Source organism: Acanthopagrus latus, chromosome 16 (assembly GCF_904848185.1).
Source record: "Acanthopagrus latus isolate v.2019 chromosome 16, fAcaLat1.1, whole genome shotgun sequence".
NCBI classification, from domain to species: Eukaryota; Metazoa; Chordata; class Actinopteri; order Spariformes; family Sparidae; genus Acanthopagrus; species Acanthopagrus latus.
Window position 1 is genome coordinate 5,416,121 of NC_051054.1, and position 20,385 is coordinate 5,436,505.

At 41.5% G+C, this 20,385-nt stretch overlaps 1 protein-coding gene across 2 annotated transcripts in view; it reads right to left on the reverse strand.

Moving 5' to 3' along the window:
• Nucleotides 1–164: 164 nt before the first annotated feature.
• pcnx1 (pecanex 1) overlaps nt 165–20,385 on the reverse strand; it is a 32,941-nt gene continuing 12,720 nt past the window's right edge. Inside the window, exons 8-36 of one of the 2 annotated variants that reach the window (XM_037071229.1) lie at nt 18,798–18,991; nt 16,981–17,074; nt 15,755–15,812; nt 14,867–15,099; nt 13,906–14,059; nt 13,659–13,691; nt 12,340–12,511; nt 10,861–10,971; nt 10,576–10,667; nt 9,308–9,417; nt 8,810–8,915; nt 8,567–8,659; nt 8,272–8,422; nt 7,926–8,067; nt 7,455–7,632; nt 7,111–7,219; nt 6,719–6,848; nt 6,560–6,618; nt 6,074–6,289; nt 5,342–5,595; nt 5,022–5,252; nt 4,778–4,878; nt 4,430–4,580; nt 4,113–4,343; nt 3,745–4,019; nt 3,510–3,637; nt 2,712–3,142; nt 1,698–1,838; nt 165–1,431 (exon numbers count right to left, since the gene is read on the reverse strand). In XM_037071229.1, coding sequence (XP_036927124.1) covers nt 1,291–1,431; nt 1,698–1,838; nt 2,712–3,142; nt 3,510–3,637; nt 3,745–4,019; nt 4,113–4,343; nt 4,430–4,580; nt 4,778–4,878; nt 5,022–5,252; nt 5,342–5,595; nt 6,074–6,289; nt 6,560–6,618; nt 6,719–6,848; nt 7,111–7,219; nt 7,455–7,632; nt 7,926–8,067; nt 8,272–8,422; nt 8,567–8,659; nt 8,810–8,915; nt 9,308–9,417; nt 10,576–10,667; nt 10,861–10,971; nt 12,340–12,511; nt 13,659–13,691; nt 13,906–14,059; nt 14,867–15,099; nt 15,755–15,812; nt 16,981–17,074; nt 18,798–18,991 — 4,519 coding nt within the window. In that variant the 3' untranslated portion in view covers nt 165–1,290. Of the gene's footprint in view, nt 1,432–1,697; nt 1,839–2,711; nt 3,143–3,458; nt 3,638–3,744; nt 4,020–4,112; nt 4,344–4,429; nt 4,581–4,777; nt 4,879–5,021; nt 5,253–5,341; nt 5,596–6,073; nt 6,290–6,559; nt 6,619–6,718; nt 6,849–7,110; nt 7,220–7,454; nt 7,633–7,925; nt 8,068–8,271; nt 8,423–8,566; nt 8,660–8,809; nt 8,916–9,307; nt 9,418–10,575; nt 10,668–10,860; nt 10,972–12,339; nt 12,512–13,658; nt 13,692–13,905; nt 14,060–14,866; nt 15,100–15,754; nt 15,813–16,980; nt 17,075–18,797; nt 18,992–20,385 lie in introns of both variants that reach the window. The other variant, XM_037071228.1, reaches the window with a different exon arrangement.

A 20,385-nucleotide genomic window follows, 5' to 3' on the forward strand; every position in this document is an offset into this window, starting at 1 on the left:
ATTATAAAGCACAGCATGTAACTCATAAAATCCACTATCACTGCACCTGCTAATCACAGAATCTACTAAAAATCCCTGGAGATGACAGAGGTTAATGAGCACTAGTGTGTTTGTTTCAGTCTGTTTGATTATGAAATTCCACATTAACACAAACAGGAGGCGTATTAAAGATGTCAGCAATAAATCAAACTTTTATTTCTCCATATAGAAAAAGAATTAAGTTAAATAGTGAAACAGTCCATCAAAAATTCGGCATCTTGTTTTCAACCAATGGTCCTTAATACATTAACCTTTGTCCCAAAAAGAAATAAAAGAAGATGTAACAAAGTGTAAATACCATGTTCACAGTAATAAATATTGAAAACAAAAATCTTTTATACATTGACATTATATATATATATTTGTGTAAATATATATATGTATAGATATAGATATAATCATATACAGTAAAAAGTTATTTTCAAGTTTATCAAACATAAAATAGTAAAATAAAAATGGCTGAAAACAGAATGACGATTGCATTTTTTTTTCATTCCCAAGGCATCGGTAACCATGGCCATTCAGAGTCTGTAATAAATAAAATGTGATATTATCTAAAGAGTGTAGTGCATCACTGTAAATAAAACAAGAACAAATTATAGTGCAAGTTCTTTTTTTTTTCTTTGCGCAAACGTAGTCTTGCAAATTTTAAAGTAATCCAAACGGAATGACAACAATTAAACAGAGGAGTTTGTTGAACGCAGCACCGTCAAGTCTCTGCATCACAACTTTATTTCTCTGTTGTCTTGGCAGCAGAAAAAACCCCAAAACAAAACAAAAAAAGCTTTCACGTGTATGAAACCATGGCAGATATTCAATACCAGGCTTATTTTGGCAAATTATTTAAAGACAATCAAAACACAAAAAAAAAATCTCCACACGCTCGTTTACACTCAACTCTGTCAGAATTGCCAACAAAATAGTCGATGAAATGCATAGAAATTAATTACCAGTAGCAAGAACTAACTTAATTTAAGGGTCGTTTACTGTCATGCAGCATTTATGAGACGCAAAGCAAGGCAGATACTGTGGATGTGTATGGATGCAGTAAAGGATCTCGGATGAATGTATACTCTGCCTCTGCTTGCACTTTTCCCTGGCTTCCTTTCCCCCTCAGCGATAAGGAACAGGGGAGGGGGGAGAGCTCCCATTTCCTATTTGTCTGTAGGCTCCCGCGTCCTGCTGAAAGCCAGGGAGGTCTGGCTTCATCTTCACACAAGTCTGTGTGTTTAATGTGTGTGCTTGCTCGTCTCAAACCTCTGCACCCAACTCAATGACCCCAGTCTCAATAATGGGCACTAGCTTATCTTCCACCTGTACCAGCAGGATGGTCTTGTCGATATGGGAGCGATTGACGGGGTCACGGCTACAAGGCACCCACCGGTGAATCACCTGCAGAGGGCAACACAGACAGGAAGCATCCAATCAAATTTATGAGGCGTTTATTATTACAGAGCAAGTAGGTCACAGAGGCTGTTACAGGCCCAAAAATAGGACAAACAAGATAATCATCACGTTTTTTGCAAAAGAGGTCAGCGAGTGAGAGAGTGTGTGAGCTGTTAAACAACAGCAACATCACAATCGATTAAATGTAACAGTCGAGAATAAGTCAAAGTAGATCTGTTTTGATGCTTTTACAGATGTTAATAAAGACTTACGTGTCCTTCCATGCCCTCTAAGGGGCTCCAGTCCCTCCAGCAGGTCCGTCCTGCCCTCAGTCTCATTGTCTCATCAGGCCACTGCAGCTCCTTCCGCTTCGATAAGTTGATGTTCTCCAGCACGTGACTGACATCCACAATCTGAGAGACAACACAGAAGCACAACAATACGATTCATATCAAGGCAGGACTTACTGACTGAGTGGATGCAGATACACAAAGTGCAGATGGTTATTTCGATAGCATTTAAGTCTTGTAAGGTTTTTCTCTTCTTTGTGCTTTTATATGACAGCTTGGAAATATTAGTGGAGAAAAAAATTGAGGGATAGTAAGAGATTATTTGCAACCAAGGCAGCAGAATAGGACAAATCATTTCAGTAGAGTGTTACTGTAATTAGAAGTTGTTACGCGGATGCTGGCATGCTCTTAAACTCTATTAATGGCCTATATTTTAATTACATGCATAACAAGACTAAGCTCTACTGCAATGCTAGAGGCTCCGTGGGGCTGTACTTGTGCCAAAAGCTAACATCAAGCTCACAAAGATAACGCAAGCATAATTAGCATGTGTGTGTGTAAGTGTAGCGTTTACTTTGATCATGAGATAGTTTAGTGTGTCAGAATACAGCCGAGGATGATGGGAACCAGGTGGTATGTTTTGCAGGTATTTGGTCACAAACCAAAGTATTGGATAAAGGTTTTGACCTCATGGTGGCGCTAGATAAAAAGTCAGGATATCACCATAATCAGTGGGATATATGGCTTAGAATCCATTAACAACTATGCATTATGAAGATTGTTGTACATGTGGTGTTGAAGTTTTATCTGTCAGTGAGCTACAACACTAACAATACAGAGCACAGGGGACTGAATGAGAAACACTCTGGCACAGTTTTCTGTTTGTTGATGTCGATTAATTCATGACTCTGAAACTGCTTAATTTCACTTGCTAACTGCCAGCTCTGACATGATTTCATTCCAGCTTATTTTTTTCTTTTTTTTTAACACACAAACCTGCACTCTGTAGGAGATGTCGTCTCTGCGCACGGTGGAGACGGTGGGGTTGTGTTGTTGCGGGTGGTGGTGATGGTGATGATGCTGGCTGAGGGGGTCGGTCACGGTGCTGCACAGGCCGTCGTTGCCCAGAAGGCCCACCAGCGTGTGGCGTTTGCAGGGAGGGATGCTGTGGCTGGAGAGGGAGGCGGAGGGGCCGGCAGGGTCAGAGGTGGAGCCCAGGCGGAGCTGCAGGGATGTGGGGAGTGTGCGTAGAGACAGCTGGCTGGTGGAGGAACGTCGGCAGGGCTCCAGGCCTGTGGTGGAGGTGCGCAGGGATGAGTGACGGCTGCTGCTGTAGCGGTAGGATGACGACTGGCTGGCGACGGAGGCTCGGGCAGGAGAGTGACGTACTAATCCCGACTGAACAGACTGGGAACTCTGACTGGTGCCTGGACGCAGGGATTGTAAAGACATAGTTAACTTTAAATAAGTACACACATGTTGACTTAATCCAACTGTATCTGTCATCTATTGCGTATTGAATGACTTTAAAAACCAATTAGAAGACCTTCAGCAGAAAAAAAAAGTAAAGTAAGCAGAGCAACCCTTTACTTAGAGTTAATTTGTACACTCTAATCTCTTAAGACTCAAAGAAGTACAAGATAATTTTCAAAAGGTGGTGCCGGTTAGTTTAACAGGACTCAACAATATTAATCTGACATAAAATTCCTAGTACTAGTGGTTGCGTCGGGGAGCATTGCTCACCCAGAGTGTGTGGCTGGTATGAGTGGGAGGGGGCAGGTAAAGAGGTCCCACCCTGCGACACCGAGCTCTGCTGAGATTCGCCTCCTGTCCCATTCCCACTGCCACAGGACAACCCTCCTGCATCTGAATCCTCGATGTTCCCTCCACTGTTACAGCCAGCACCACAGCCTTTCCGTAACCTAGAAAGAAAATTGAAATTTAACTAAATAGAAGATATAGAATAGAAGAAGAATGAAAAAAAAACATTAACAGTGACAGTATGAAACTAGTACAGAGAGCTACAAACCTGTGCCATGTGCTCACAACAAAGTTTCGTATATTCCCGATGCTGATGGGGCCTCCCAGGATGTGTCCAAGCTGGGGATGTGAGTTGCAGTAGGAGGTGGTCAGCGGAGAAACATAGATGGGATATCCGATGGGCTGGTCACAAGAGGAATTGATCATGTTTCGCAGAGCCTGCTTAGCGTTCTGGATGCTCCCACGCTCTGGGTTTCTGTTCCTCAGGAACACCAACTCCTGCTGCTGCCCTGCCCAAAGGCCTCGAACACATTCTTTATTAACCTGCAGCAAAAACAGTTAAGTTCTCGTTAAGTGACTTAACATTGTAGCGATTAAGGAATCAACAGACTCATTTTAATATGTTGCAGTTCGCACCTTGATGACACGGAAACTGAGGTATCGTCGATTGAGCATAATGATTTTGTACTCATTGGTTCCTTCGTCGAGGACGTGGCGCAGGGCGAGGAGCGAGGGGGAATTGGACAGCACAGCGCTCCTCCAGGCTGGGTCGCCCTCGTGAGCAATGACCAGGTTCTGCTGGTGGGTGGAGATGGCTTCGAAAAGGACCGCCGGCTCATCGTACTCATCTGGGGATGTGAAGTGGTCCTAGAGGAACAAGTGCAAAATTTTGTTAAGGATTTGGCCCATAGATGAAAGTCATCATGTGGGATTGACAACAACGTGTGTCTCACCTGGTGTAATTTGAGAGACATTCGGATTCCAGGCACCACAACCTTCCTGAGCAGCTCCATATCTGCAAAGATCCACTCGTCTCGCACTGAGGAGATGCGGAAATCTCCCTTGAATAATGCATGAAGTCCATAAAGGAAAGACTCAAGATTGCTGTGATGGAGAAAAGAGGTTGATGAATTTTAGTTGAGTCATGAGGTCAAAAATAGAGCAAAGGCAAAAAGTAAAGGAGGACAGAAAAAGTGTATGAGTATGCATGACCACGCACTGTTTGTTTGCCCTACATAAGTGAACTCTACGTCAGCACTTTGTAAAAGGTTGACTTATTATAATGAAGATTACTGAATAACCTGGACATATGATGAGCTGCCGTTCCCAGAGCTCTCCTTCCAAGTACGCACAGGCCGAAGCAGAGCAGCACCAGAGCCGAGTCTTTCTCACTGTCCAGTGGCTACAAAGAAAGCAGAGACAGATTTTTGATGATCAAGTGCTAAGCTAGCTATCGCTGTCTCTACTGCCAGATAGATTTCTGATATTCACAGCCTGATCCAAAGTGTTCCCATTTTCACTCAGGAAACAATAATCAAGCATTACCTTGGCCCTCCGAGAGTTGCAGTACTGGATCCAGCCCAGGTAGACTCCACAGAAACTGTCTCTGGAGATGCCCGCGAGTCGGTGGTCATAGTCCTCGTCGATGTTGGGATTGAAGGTAGGATCCAGGTCGACGTAGTTCCTCTCTCCACATCCACGCAGGCCGTCTTTCATGGTCTCATTAGCTAGCCACTCTTCCAGTTTGGGCGAAGCGATCACGTAGTAGATGATACCCTGGGACCAGGAAAAGAGGATGCATTTAAATCATGCAAAATAATCTACAGCGCGTTTAAAAGGTTACCGTCCAGCTTCATCCAACTAACCTTGACGTAGTAGGTGGTCAGAATGCGTCGTAGGTCAAACACCTGCAGCATGGAGGCGGCGCTGTTATCAGTGATGCTGTAGCCCTCCAAAACGTATTTGGTGACCAGCACCTCCCAGGCCAGCCAGCGCTGTCCAAAGGCAGCATTAAAGGACAGGATGTGAGGGAGGTGACCCGGCTCGCAGCAACAGCAGCCCTCGTCTTCCTCAACACCTTCAGTGATGGCCTCCACTTCCCTCTGCTGGCAGTACGTTCCTGTGGAGATAAATATCAACATATTCTTATCGTCAGAATAAACAACATAGATTTCAGTCAAATGTTAACACAGAAAAATTAGATTAGATAGTTAGATTATATGATCGTATCTTCCTCAGTGACGGTTGAAAAGATGCTGACAGGTTGGTAATAAGTGTCATGCTCTGAGGATTGCCTCCAATTCTGTAAGAAGTTCACAATGTGTCACATGCACTGTGTTTGTTGTGAGGCAGAGCATGAAGTCATGCTGATAAAGCACACACAGGTGTGTTTAACAGGAAGATAAAACATGACTGGGCTTATGTGCTGGGATGCTCATGTAACAAATAAAAATCTGGGCAGGTCAAGGGGTTTGTTAATCATTTGGAGGGTTTAGTTCAACCTGCTTGGAAAAAACAGGTGATGGAGTTTAATCAAATCTGTACAAATATGATTTTGGGAGTGAAGTTGAAAAGTGGCAAGTCTGTATTTTTCTCACCTCTGAACTCCAGCCCTCGGAGCTGGAAGGTGACCAGGCCGTTGCCGATCTCGATGAGATGCACCAGAGCGTTTAGGTAGTCAGAGGCCAGGATGAAACAATCCCCGGTGCTGAAGTTACCCCATCGGCCCAGGAGGAGGTCTCCACACAGGCTGTGCTGCAGGGAGCGGGTAAGGTGCTCATAGAAGATGGAGTTCAAATTGTTGTCATCAGAGCCTGAAGATGGAAAGGCAGAAATCAGGTGAGTTACACGTATGCTAAATCACTAACATCACTGGAATAGACACGGTTCTTTTAGCTTAAATCACATAGAATGACTTGGAGAAGAGCACAGATTCTCAAAGTTTACCTAAATTAAATTCTGGCGTCAGCTACAGATACCATGCTTCCCAAACATAAATGAGGAATTTCAACTTTAACTTGTGCAACAGTGCAAACACTTCTATCAGATCCTTTCATAAAATTAAAAAACAATGATGCACTCACCTGGATTTCTGTCCAGCTGAGAGGCCAACCGAGTGTTGGAGTGATCCACTCTTTTGGTGCTGCAAAAAAATAAGTTTTAAAACAACACATTACAGAAGCATATTCACAAAGACAGCATTAGTTTTAAACATGGAACAGGATCTTAAAATGTTTCCCTACTTGTAGTCCCTCTCCCAGAACTTGACGGGACGGACATAAGAGGTGATGAAGATGGCACTGCCCAGGAAAGGGTTGAGGGGTGTGGAGAAGATTGCTGACACTACAGCCTGGACAAACAGCATGGCAGAGTCTGGAGGGGCTCAGGTCAAGGAATATTTGAGAAACATGTGCACTTTGCTGTATGTAACATCTGCTGTCTGGGTGCAATCCCATACATTTAATACACTGAAAATACTGAGCCACAGAAGGGTTTATAAAGTTCAGCCTACACTAATTTCCATGAGAAGACACGTGAAACAGTAGTATTAGCTTGTGTGATTCAGGTCTGCTTAAGAAGCTGGTGACTCAATGTACAGTATATGTGTTGATAAATGACTGCCGTAAAAGGATACGAGGTACAGCAAAGGGCTGAGCAAAGGCGTGGAAGGCTGAGCCCCATGTGATCTGCCAGGGGGCGATGTAGGTGTAGACAAAGTGCAGCTTGTAGAACAGCTCCCACATCTGTAAAGAATAAATGAAAGAAATGGCACCTCAGTAAGGAAACATTTAACTACAAAGCCCTTCGATTGCATAACCAAGTAATATAATGTTTTGCCCTTACTTGTACAAAAATAACAGGCCTGCACTGATTATTCGTATCAAACTTAGAATAGTAAAACATTTTAGATGACAGTAAATATATGCATGATGTCTCTTATGCAGATTCAGAACAGAACTCATTGTATATTCCTCTCACCTTGCTGAAGACGATGGACATGAGGAAGAGGTCGAGCAGCAGCGTCTCTGACAGATGGCGATAGTCGAAGGTGAAGAAGAGGACAGTGAAGAGGATCGTCACATACTGGTAGGTAGGACTGCTGTAGGAGGAGCGAAGCAGCTTCAGGCCGGCCACTGTGATCATCAGAGCGCCGACCCTGGAAAACATTTTGAATAAGATCAGTTTCAGTTTGGACCGCAAGTCCCCATTATTTGGGTTATAGACTTAACTGCAGATTGTAAATGACTGAAATAATATGTTGTTTTTCAATGCTAGTTAAAAAAAGTCACAATCTAATTAGCTTTTAAATAATTTGATTAAACCATGTTGTAACAATCAGATATTGAAATATGCTGGTAAAGAAGATGATCCTCACTTCAGATTATATGAGTTCCAAAATGAGAGAACCATGAAAATAGAAATATGTTGGAAAATAGTAAGAACTCTCACTCTGTGTCTAGTCTCTTTGGGCTGGCGAGCTCTCTGGCGCTGCCACTCAGCTCATTAAGGATGACGAGTGGATACAGGACGTTCTTCTCCACAAACAGCAGCCACACGTGAAGCTTTTCAAACCACATCACATGAGCCGCATCTGACGAGAGAGACAAGTTTGGAGAACGTTAACATCATTGTGACACTCGGCAGAGTTGATAAACAGAGTCGTCTGTCAATGTCTCTACTGCACAGAACGTTATATGTGTTCATAATCATCATGGCTGAACAGTCAAAGAATTTCTTGTGTCACCACATTTGATTTGGAGCTGTTTTTCATTGCTATATGATCCACTGTACTTACCCCTGACTTCAAACTGATAGTATTCCTTAGTTTTGAGCAGAGGGTGAGAGAAGCAGTACCAGGGCAGCTGCTTACGGAATTGAGGCAGCAGGTAGTGGGTGAGCAACCCCACCGTCCCCAACAGGGCATACAGGACATAACTGAGGAAAGGCTGAGGGGCACAGACACAATGGAAACATAAATCATTAAACATAGTAAATATGCAACCATTTGTATTTAATCTGCAGTGTCACATCAGTAAAATGTGAGCAGAAAGTTTATATGAAAAGAGATGGCTTCAAAATGTTCACTGTACCTGCAGTGCAATAAACACTGTGCTGACATGGATGGCGAAGTAAAGGACAGCAATGACCACACAGACGATCAGGTCAGACTGCAGGCGCTCGTTCTGTGCATTCAATAACACACAGTGGGGGTAGGATTAGAAATAAAAGGGGGAAAAAACTCTTTATAGGAAGTGTAAATGCAAATGTAACTATGTGCCCGATTCTAGTTCTAGCCCAGACTTTAATCACATAAATGATGAAGGTCTACTCACCACCGAGCCCCTGAGCTTGTCAGGTAGAGGGTCTTGTACCTCTGACAGAGGGTCCTCTGGGTTCTTGTCTTTTAAATTGGGCAAAATCTTGGACTGTATCAGCGAGCTATAAGGCACAAAGAGGAAAAATATTAGCTGGTGCAAATACCGTGAATCTCTTGGGGGTGATTTATCTCAGAGGGAACGTATAATGACTCACTGTTAACACTGCCACCATTGTGTGAAGCAGCTTGAAACTATTTGAACGGGGCATTTTTGAAATGCTTAGAAAATTGCTGTCTGAGATAATCCACAGCATATGTGTGAGTAGAAAAGTCAGAGATTATTCATTAACGTGGATTTCTAACAGATGTGGGTCCAGTAGGTAATGGAAAAACCTTCTGATTATCAGTTTTTCACCACATTCTGCTGTCACTATTTCTGAGAAGTCACCAGGTCTCATATCTTATGAATACTATCAAGGACTATTCAGGTTTGTTGGAAAGGCAGAGAACTTACATGAGGACAGAAGGGTCGCTGCTTTGCCGACTCAGGTGGTAGGACACTGCCACCAAGAGGCCGCAGAACACAGAAAACAACACAGGGATGTGATGAGGCTCCCAGGACTCCTGAGACACAAAACAATATTCTTTTAGTGAGTTAAATATTTTGATTTTCTGTCTTTTCACAAACCGCAATGAGTGAAGAACTTTCTTGTGCTGATGTGTCAGGATACGCTGTTAGTTTCGAAAGAATTCAGACACTAAAAAGGACAAAAATGCTTCATAAATACTGCATGAAATGATGAACTAAAAGTGTGTGATCCAGGGTTCATACAGACAAAACTATATTGGATTAAGGACTTAAGTAATTTTTCAGTCACTTTTTTTGTCATTTTGAAAGGATGCTGCTGAAAGAAAATAGTTAATTAAAAATGAAGTCCTCACAATTCAAGAAAAATTGCTTTGGCTTTATAATGTTAAAAAAAAAAAAAAGCCTACAGACGATTGCTAAAACTTTATGTCTTAAAATAGTGGAATAAAACCAACATTGCTCTGGAGCTCCCCCAGATTTACTTTTATACATTATTAAACAGAAAATACTATTTATACTAGGACTTGGCTGGTTATTACTTACTGAGAGATGTGCATCTACATTGCCCAGTACACCAAGTTAATATCATTATAAATAGTTTTTTGTAATTGGCATTGGTAATGCCCACTTAACACCATATAAGGGCAGGTGCGCGGGGCATGAATGGTATTGCTTTCAGTTCTCTCATAAGCAAACGGCTCAAAGAGGCCTGTTAGATGCCTGACCTGTCTCCTATCTCTTTCTGAAATTAACCTGTGGCCAAAACTCTTGGTGGTGTGCAGGCACAGAATTTGAACAGTGTGTTTTTCACCTAAACTGAGGCTCCAGGTTATTGCACAAATCCATAAGCAGTGTTTGTGGCAATCTGAAACAACTCAGCAGCCATTCATTCATGAGTTAAAAGAAAGAAAATTGTATTTTCTGCTTAGAATATTTCTTAGCAGTAAGTTTCTTGACATAAGATAAGGACTTTATTAATCCCGAAGCAGCAGTACTGGAGGAGTTCGGCAGGAATTTGAATCAGGTTAATGTTGCTATAATGTTGAAAATATTCTAATTTTGTAATCTGAAAGTGAAGCCGTGGCTGTAAAGAGCCTCATTTTATGGTGTATTTTTGTCACAAGATTACTTTTAATTTACATTTGAATGATATCAAGCAACTTTCACTGCATCATAGTTGGCTTTGCTCTTACCTTCAGAGCTCCGTAGCAGAAGCCATAAAGCAGGGCGACGGTGACAATGCTGCGCAGGATGCTGTACAGCGCTGACAGAAGGCTTGTGGAGGCTGCAGAGAGCACAGAGAGGATGTCAGCGATGTGGCCACTCAACCTGACAGGCACCAGGCCAGGCAGAATGCTAATCAGCACTCTGATGAAGCCTGCCATATCATTATATATATATATGGCATGTGTATTGTCTCATTCTGTGGAGGTCAAAGTCACCCCTGCAGAGAAGCTGCGTGTCTATGAGTCACTCACCATTGCCCCCGAACACATGGATGTCCAGCTGCTCAAAGAGGTACATGACGAACGTGTTGACTTGCGGCAGCAGCCCCACAAAGAAGATGATGGGAAAACACAGAGTGAATACTGCAGGGAGAACCACAAAGGGACAAAATGAAACATCGATTTTCTTTGATTGATTTTTCATATGTATCAAGTTTCAGATCGATGAAGACAACAATGACTTGGTGTTTGTTGTTCTGCATCTTTGACAGGCTATTGGCTTATTGATTCATATTGGTGCACAGCTGCATGTCTCCGGGGCAACTAACAGCAATTAATGTTCATTGTAATCTGATGAAAGGTCGTCTTAACGCTCTCTCAATGAAGACACATTGCTTTTAGTGGAGAGATTGTGGCTTGTAGCGATATTGCACTTTCCAACCATTTTGGCAGATGAGATTCTAATCTTGCAACCGCAGCTCAATTTGTCTTTTGTGTGGGGAAAACAATTAAAGTCTTGAAGTGGAGTAATTTCTCATCCATTACAGAAAATGTTGTACTACAAATCTCCAGCCAGTGTTGTAAATATGATAGTATGTCCTGGTACCCAGCATAAGTGACAGAAAGGTTGACTCTAACCTCGCTTTTGATGAGTTACATTCAATCTAAAATAAAATGCAGCCTATACATATATTCTTTTAACAAACACCAACTCGGTGTGTAGACAGTTGCTTCTGAACAAATATTAGCTGATAACATATTTTCTGTAGATTATCTTAAAACCTATGAAGGGGTTTTATATATATCTTGCACATGTGCCGTGTTTGTCCGCGCGGCACCACTTTTACATTTCCTGCTCATCAACGAGAGAAATCATGAGCCATCTTGACCCTGTATCATCATTTTGAACTGGGCTATTGATTACTTTTTCACCATGTAAAATGCTGCAGTGCACGTTCCACATTATGTGTTGAGAAATTAAATCAAAATGCGTTACTGGGTGCACTGAAATAAACACTTAGGCAGACCAGTCCAACCAGTATATAAAGTGTACATTTTCTCTGAACTAAAATCTGATTTAAAGAAGCAGGAGCATGATTTATGATATCACAAACAATTTGGAGGAATAACTTGAATATTTGGAATAACTTGAAGCCTCCTATGCACATACACTGAGAATGAACTTTCCAGTAGAGCAGGAAAACATCATGTGCCCAGCAGTGAAAGTAAAAATATTTGCATATTCATATCTTCTAGAATTTTTAATGAGGGAGAAGGAGTAGGTGCCATTTAAATAATTTTAATGTGTCACTTTTTTCTTCATCAAGACCATGTCAGACACACATTAGACATTTTTTCTGTATAATGGTTAAATGTATTTGTATTTTCCTGATCATTTTATTTTTTTTTATGATTTTTTTTTTTGTCTGCACTTTGTAAAATGCCACACAAATAAAGGATGTTGTTAGGAATATCATTACCGCATATGAATGCCACAGGGTGCACACTCACCAATGACAAGGTCCCTGGCTGAGGCGAGCACCAGAGAGCTGGTAAGTGCGACTCCGTACAGGGTGAAGCGGGATGAAGTGGTCCTCAGACTGCCGTAGTGAAGCAGCCAAATGAGGCCACAGCACAGGCAGAAGTAGACAGGCCGGCTGTACGCGATGATACGATTATGGCCCTGCAGGGAGAAAGGTATGTTAATAATAACTGCTTCGTTATAGAAGCTGGACTTCCCATTAAAAGAAGGAAAAAAAGAGTCAAACACCTAGCATCAAATAACATTTCTTCTGAATGTATTTTCCTTATGTGACTACAAGTGACTCTGTTTTATTTCTGGAGCATGATACTGCAAAAATTAGAGAGTCGATTCCCACCATGCCCTTCAATTCTAAAAATGTGTGCCCTCGTGATACACTGTGGATAAAAGCATATCACAACAAATAACATTAACTGCACAACTCAATTGTATAATCATTTTAAACAAGAATTACCTTTAAAGAAAGAATTCATTCAACGGTCTCAGTGTCATATGAGCCCCGGGGACAGTGACACAGGTGTAAACAGAAATAGCATCATGTGTACGATTTCACAAGAGAGACAGAATGCGTTCACACTGCAGGTTTCAACCCAAGAGGCTACGAGCTGCCCTGCTCCCCCCCCCCCCCACCACCACCAAAGGGAGTACTGACAGTCTGCACACCAACGACTGGATTAAATAGACCAGGTTTGCTCAAAACGTGTCAACATTGTTGTGAAAAGGGGGAAGGAAAATTCCTGAAGGTGAGCTGAGGTGAAGGCAAAGGGGAGGCGCAAGGGGACGAGGAGGGAAAGAGAGGGAGAGACACAGACAAAGAGTGAGAGACTGAGCTGTGGTCTAAACTCTGGCCAGCTATTTAAAGCTTGTGCCTGCAGCTGAGTAGGAGCTGCATTAATAAAAGACGCCGCTTCAGAGCAGGCTACTGACGCAAGGGAGGGAGGAACGCACAAGACTCGCAGGGGAAAAGCAACATCATTTTCTGGAACCAAAACAGAAACAGTAAAAAAAAAAACAAAAAAAAACAAAAAACAACTGAATAACAACTACAGGTCAGATACAGATTTAAGTGCAAAGACCATTATATTTTCCGTGTCTAAGTGCTATGCTTTTTTTACATTTTGCACTCCTGAGAAATTAGCTGTTTACTGTGTGGGCCGGCCATGAATTTAATGATCACCCTTCAGAATGTTAGCATCAACTTTAAGCCCAAAACTCCTCAAAATGTGATTACTTTAATTGCCCCAAAAGTGTCAGAACGAAAAATGATTTATGAGCAATAATTACTTACATGTCGGGGGGAAGAGGAGTCTGGTTGAACACTCTGTCAGTAAAGAAAGAAAACAGGTGACTTCACGAATAATGTCTTCACATACCTCTGACAAACAAATAGTTCAGTTCCCTTTAGGGCACAACCAATTTTTGAGAAAAATGCTTTCATGTGTTTTTCATCATGCCAGAAAAAAACAAGTAACCATGTTTCTCTGTTTTACCATTTAGGGTCAAGTTTGATAATTGCTGTTAAATCAAGTATTCACCTTCAGTAAGGAATACTGGCAACTTGCAATGACGAGGCAGAACTGAAAGACCCAGATGTCAGTGAAGAAGCCGTGGACCAGCAGCACTGAACCCAGGAAGGCCACCAGGACAGCCAGCACTACGGCCAGCACGTTCTCTAAAACCTCACGGTTCCTGGAACACAACAGAGAATAGTCGGCTTTTTAAAAAAGGACAAAAAAGATGACCTATAGGTTGTATTGTGACATCTTCAAACTAATGTAATGACACAAATCCTAGTCATACTTTCTCTTAAGATAAATGACACGATACAGTTCCTCATTTATAGATAATATGTCCAAAATTCACATAGAGAAGGTCCCATAACAATCCCATAAGAGATTGCTGTTTATCCATGTCAAAGCTCAGAGATTGTATTAAAATGTTTCATCTAACAGCCTACAGAGAAATGTGACATTTAAGGAACCTTTATAAATGTGTGCCTTCTAAGTATGACCAGTTCATCTGTGAGAAATTGGTTACACTAATGGTATGCTTCGGTCTCAGACTTGTGGTTCTCTTGCTTTTCATTAGTCAGAAACGGTGCCGCAGCCATCTTGGACTGTCCTTAATTTTAGTGAGACTGACCTGATTAAAAAAAATAGTTAATTCTGTGCTCGGCAGTATTCAAATCTGTATATACAACAGTGTTCTTAGTGCAAATACTACATTTGGGATCCAGCTGAAATAAAGTCAGATATACTACATGTAACTGTCCATTTATGTGCAAGAAAAAAAATGAGAGTAAGGTCAAAGCCCTGATACACCATAGCTGCCTTATAATTACAAGTAACATGTATTGGAATTTGTGTTGGTAAACAACACTCAAAAATGTAGCATCTGACATCGCACTGATGAGTTCAACCCTTCCAGAAATTAGTTTTCACACATTCAGAGGCAATAAAGTTTGACAAACTGATGCTGATCTCTGGTCTGTCTTACCTGTCAAATAATGCCAGCAGGGTAAGCCTGTCAAAGTGCAGGCCGACCCAGAGGAAAGGCAGAAGCCACAATCGGTAGTACTGTTTGGCTTTGCCGGCGGCAGCAGTGGCTGCAGAGTCCTCCTGTCCCATTGCTGCATCCTGAAGCTCCGGGCTCAGATCTCCGTCCTGCTGCTCCAGCAGCTCTTGGTCCATCGTTAGCAGACGTGTCGCGCGGATATGATGAAGGGAGATCTGTCCGATTGTCAATCAAATAGATTAAATACGTCACAATGTTTTTCAAAAAAACAGTGAAAGGATAGCAAAACAAAAGCAAATAATGCAGTCACAAGTGGATGAATAAATAAAGTATTAGGATGAAATGTTTTCTCTAAATTCCACTGAGAATGTTTTGGCTGTTACACAGGATAAAGACTGTAGCACCACCCACTCTCAACCATCTGGATACTTGGTTAAAAAGCTAGCAAGGTAGCAACGGACGATTAAATCCACCTTTGTTGCTCATATAGAACATATATCAGATGAGTACGTGGGTGCCAGGTTGTAAAGCATTTTGAAATCCAATTTTGAAAACACTGTGTAGATTTTTAAGTTTATGTGGTATAATGAGTTTTTATGTCTGAGGTAACAAGAAAGTACAAGGAAAAGGAGAAGGGAACAACAGCCGACACAACAAGAAACCTGTTCAGACTGACAATCACAAACGCCAAAAATAACATGCAGATATATGCAAAACAGGCACGCAGAGGAGGAAAGACAATGTTTGTTTATGCCTCTGTAGGTCCAGTGTTTTCCAGTGTGTCCCTCGATGCAACTCTAACTCTCTCTGACACACACACACACACACTCACTAACTACTGCGCACACACCTTGCTGGCTGCATACTCACCAGGTCATGAGGATAGAAGCGAACTGAGGTAGAACTGGAGAGGTGGGAGTCGGTGTCCCTGCAGGGCATTAGACAAAATGAGTACACTGATGAGGCAAAAGCATCTGCTGCACTTACTGTATTAAATCATGATTCATTTCCTTGTGACCTCAAACGTAATAGCCAACAGGCAATTTTGCTCTCCTTTTGTACTGTACTATATGTCTGTTTAAAGCTAAAGTTGGTCAAAAAAAAGAAAGAAACTCGGTCATCTCACACATCTTAATGCACCCAGTGGAGAACAGACTGCACACAGAATGAAAATAAATTGAAAAAACTCTTACTAGATCAAATATGATAAGAGATAAAAAGCTATTTTTGGGGTAAATTTACATAAACTCAAATAAAGTTCAGTCTATTAACTTACAGAGAGGACTTAAAAACAACAAATGTTCAACAAATGTAATTTAAACAAGCACTATGGTCACCAAATCCATAAATGATAGGAATGACCTACACTTTAAAATTTCTTTAATAGTCAAACTCTGAACCAAAATTAAATATGAAACATACATTTTTATCTATAATAGTTGCAAATTAATTTTCTCTTAATCAACAGATCGTTTCAAATTTAGAGATTTTAAAACAGAGCCTACAGGAAGCCAATAAAAGAGAAATAAAAACAGGTTATGTGTAACCCTGCGGTACACCACAGCAGAAGGGCGCAGAGGAAGAGAAAGTCTTGTAATGATACAAAGAGAAGTGAACGGTCTAGAGGGGTACATTTGTTTTTTTAAATGTATATAATTGTGACTGGGTTAATTATTCTATCTTTAGCCTAAAATCTAAGTCTGATTTAAAATTTCCGAAAATGTAAGTAAATGTTCGGCTAACTAGCAAGCAGACTAATTCAGCTAACAGCAGCTATCAGCATATGCAACCCCTAACAATCCTTCTATTCTTTACTATCTATTTTCTGACATGCTTTACTTCAACAACAGTGATGTATAGCTTATGAAATATTAGCTTTCCAACAACTGGACAATTTGTCAACACGCATGCATGTATCATTGATTAAATTATCTGTTCCTTGTCAAGAACAATATAGGAACTGAACGTCTTTTTTCAATTTTGCAGACACAGCTGGGGAGGAAAACACAATGGGCTTGCTGCAGCAGCCACAGGGTGTATTTTATCATCTGAAGTCCAACAACACAAATAAGATGAACTGTCAGTTTGACACTAACCATACGTTATTGGAGGCTCGTCTGGTTACACTTTCAAAATTGCCCAGACCAATGTCACACCCACGAACCTCATACAGGGAGGGTGTGAGCGTCCCTGGAAAAAACAAACAACACACAAAACAAGAGGGAGAAACAAGTCAGTCCATGGAAGTCACAAGCAATGAGTGATTCTGTCTGTGGGAATAATTTAATCAACTACATGTTTACATGAAGGAAATTAAGATTGCTGTGTTCATCTGAGCTAATGGGTCACTGAGTGAACGTGCCTCCTCCCAAAGAGGCTATAAGCGAACCAGTCATTTCCTGCTCGTCTTGAACAGCAGTCAGGTTGTTCCCAAAGTATATCTGCTGCTTCAAAGGAGCTTTTTTGCAATCAGTCCTGTCGTGAGAGTACGATCACAGGATTTTAATGTAGCAAGAACTATTGCAAGTGAAAAAACCTTGATAGAAAGTTATGTCAACATATCCTACACAAATCACCTCACAGATTACGTGAATAATTGAGGGGACATAATCTAAAAACCTTTACCCCCTAAATACATTCCTGAAATTCCTAATATGCTGCATTATTTCTGGCAGTCCAGGACGAATATAAAACACTGCCATGGTAACTCAGGTAACTGAAACCTTGATTGCAATCCAAACTCTTTATGTTGTCTGTGTTTATAACGGTTCAGTTGTGAAAAACGCTGGCAAAAATGTGAAAAAGAAGGATAAGCGGGAATGGGGTGTACCGTCTTGGATTGTTGGACACAGAAACTAAATAAGAGATAAAATATTGCACGGCCAGTATGACCCTGAATTATTGTCCAATGTGAATGAACAAAGGCAATATAAAGAACTGTCTGAAGGGGTGTTTATGTCCCAAAACACTACACTGTTGGCAGGGAAGGCCTGAATCATTCTCCCTTATTTTCATTACTAAGGATGACTGTGTAACTGAAACTGAACTTTCAGGAATTCCGTCAGGATTTTAAATTTATTTATCCAAGGATATTTGATATGGACCCAAGTTAAATTTGCGCAATGCATTTTTTGCTGAAGAAATCATCCGACAACTACAAAGGAAAATATTTTCTCAAGAATCTCAATACAACCAGGCAGAGGTGTTCAGTAAACCCATGTCTGACATCAGGGCTGAATATAAACTCAGACACTGTGAGAGTAGTGAAATTGTATGCAGATAGACAAGAATTAGTAATGCTCCAAGAATACAAGCACACACACATACACACACATACACACACACACAAAGTCAGACTACCAAGTTTCTCATCCCAGCAATCTGCTCCCGGTCAAATTATGAGTAGGAGCTGTAATCCATTTACCAGTGATTCAGAGTGAGCACATACAACAGCTCTTACAGAACCTCTTTTTTTTTCATTTTTTTTACAGCCGTTCAGTGAAACAAGTTCAGGGTTATCAGCAGTCAGGTGGGAATGCTATGACCAAAGGGTAACGTCCAAGTAAGGTCAAGTATTGGCTACAGACACAATATCACAGACAGAGATAAATGGAGCATGGATAATTGAACTCGGCTTTGAGTGAATGCATCAGTCCACCGACCGTGGATAATAGTGCTCTGCTCTGACTGACTGCAGCAGTCATATCTGTGACCAGCTCTCTTCATGCAGTTCCAAACCCTCAAAGCTACGGTAGCTACCTTCTAACCAGAGCATACAAAATCAGAACAATACAGCCAAAAACAATGAAAATTTCAAATCTGTCACGTTGAGCCACCTACTCAAACACTACCCAACTCTCGTCTATGAGAAAATCCTCTAACTTAACATCGCAGCTCTCGTCATGCTCCCTACCGAAATCATCCTGCAAGCTGGTAGCGCCCACGGTTGAGGCCTTGTCCTGAGAACCCTCCAGGTGTGTGCTTCCATTCCTGGCCAGCAGGGAGGCGCTTGTGCTCAGCACGGTCACCTGGGACGGGGTTCTGGATGGCTGACTTTTCACCTGGGAAGTAGAAGGCTGGGAGGCCTGGCTGAGAGCCTCCTGAAGACTGTGGGAGTAGACGGGAGAAGGGGAGGAAATGAGAAGTGATGGAGGCCAAAGGGGTACTGTTACAACATGACAGGGGTGAGGGGGGTGACACGAGTGATTACACAAAAGAGGGATTGCAGGCGAAGTCATGCACATGCTGTTTGTCATCGTGGAGATCCCCAGGAGTTGACTTTGGTGTCCCAACAAAATGTTAAAGACATTATGGCTAATGCACCTGATTTGTTTAATGTCCTTCATATCCAATCATCATCATGTTGCTTAAAGCAGCTTGTGTTCAGACTGGCGGCATTTTTTTGTGACACACAGAAGAAGATACAGACAAAAGACTCAAATCTACCAAAAGCACAACTTTACTTTAACTTATACTTTTTTTTAATGTTTCAAATTTAGATGCACACCCTAGGTAGATCTCCACAAAGGCACCAGCTATGGATGAGATTTGAGACACTGAGTGTAAAGCCTGTACACAACATGTTTGGACGGCTTTTCTTCTTTAGACTTCCAAACGCTCTATATTTAAGTCTGTGCAGTTCAGAAGTATATTAGCTTTCCGTTCCTTTGATTTGGAAAAAAAAAAAATACCCTTAGTGTTTGTACCTTAGGGGTGCAGCATGCTAATGAATAATCATATATGTATATAGAAGGGGAAAACTAATGATTGGAGTTAAGGTAAATTTAACATGTTTTACATCAAGTACTTTACATTGGGTGAATTGAGACAGAGAGCAAATACAGGGTCTAAAAAATAAACTACTGGTAGATGAGTTACTTGTATTATTACTTAGAATAATGATATCTTAAGTAATAATACACTGACAAAGCCTAATAAGTCCAGTGCACTACTAAGAACATCAAAGAAGTGTTTGGAGTGAAGAGATAGGTGAAGGTGGAGGGATCATTGGAAGAGGGAACAATTTTGCATTTGGCAAGTTTATTGACCTCTGGCAGGCTGTGGACTTGTTTTCCTTGATGAACAATTTGAAGGCTCAGCATTTCGAAATGTGACCTTGCTAAATAGATTCAGGAAAACGTATCTGTGTGCAACAGAAGTGGAGGAGTTACACTGATCTCAGGAACTGAGTAACCTGATGCATATCCACAGCTTAAGACAAGTGGCAAATAAACATTCATCTTCTAAGTTTTCTATGTTTGTAGTGCTAATAGTGCTTAAATGTCTATTATACAAATAGTAGTGCAGTTGTTTTTGCTAAACTGGCAGGAAGCAACACACAAGCTGCTGCCACGTGAGAACCTGTGGCCTTCCATTTACGACGTGGTCTCTCTAATCAGGCTCCAACCTCAGGAGTGACAGTTCATTTCAAGTATTCTGTAAGGTTGTGATCAATCATGTCAGGTCACTGTCATCTTGAACAGCAAGGATTAAAACACAAC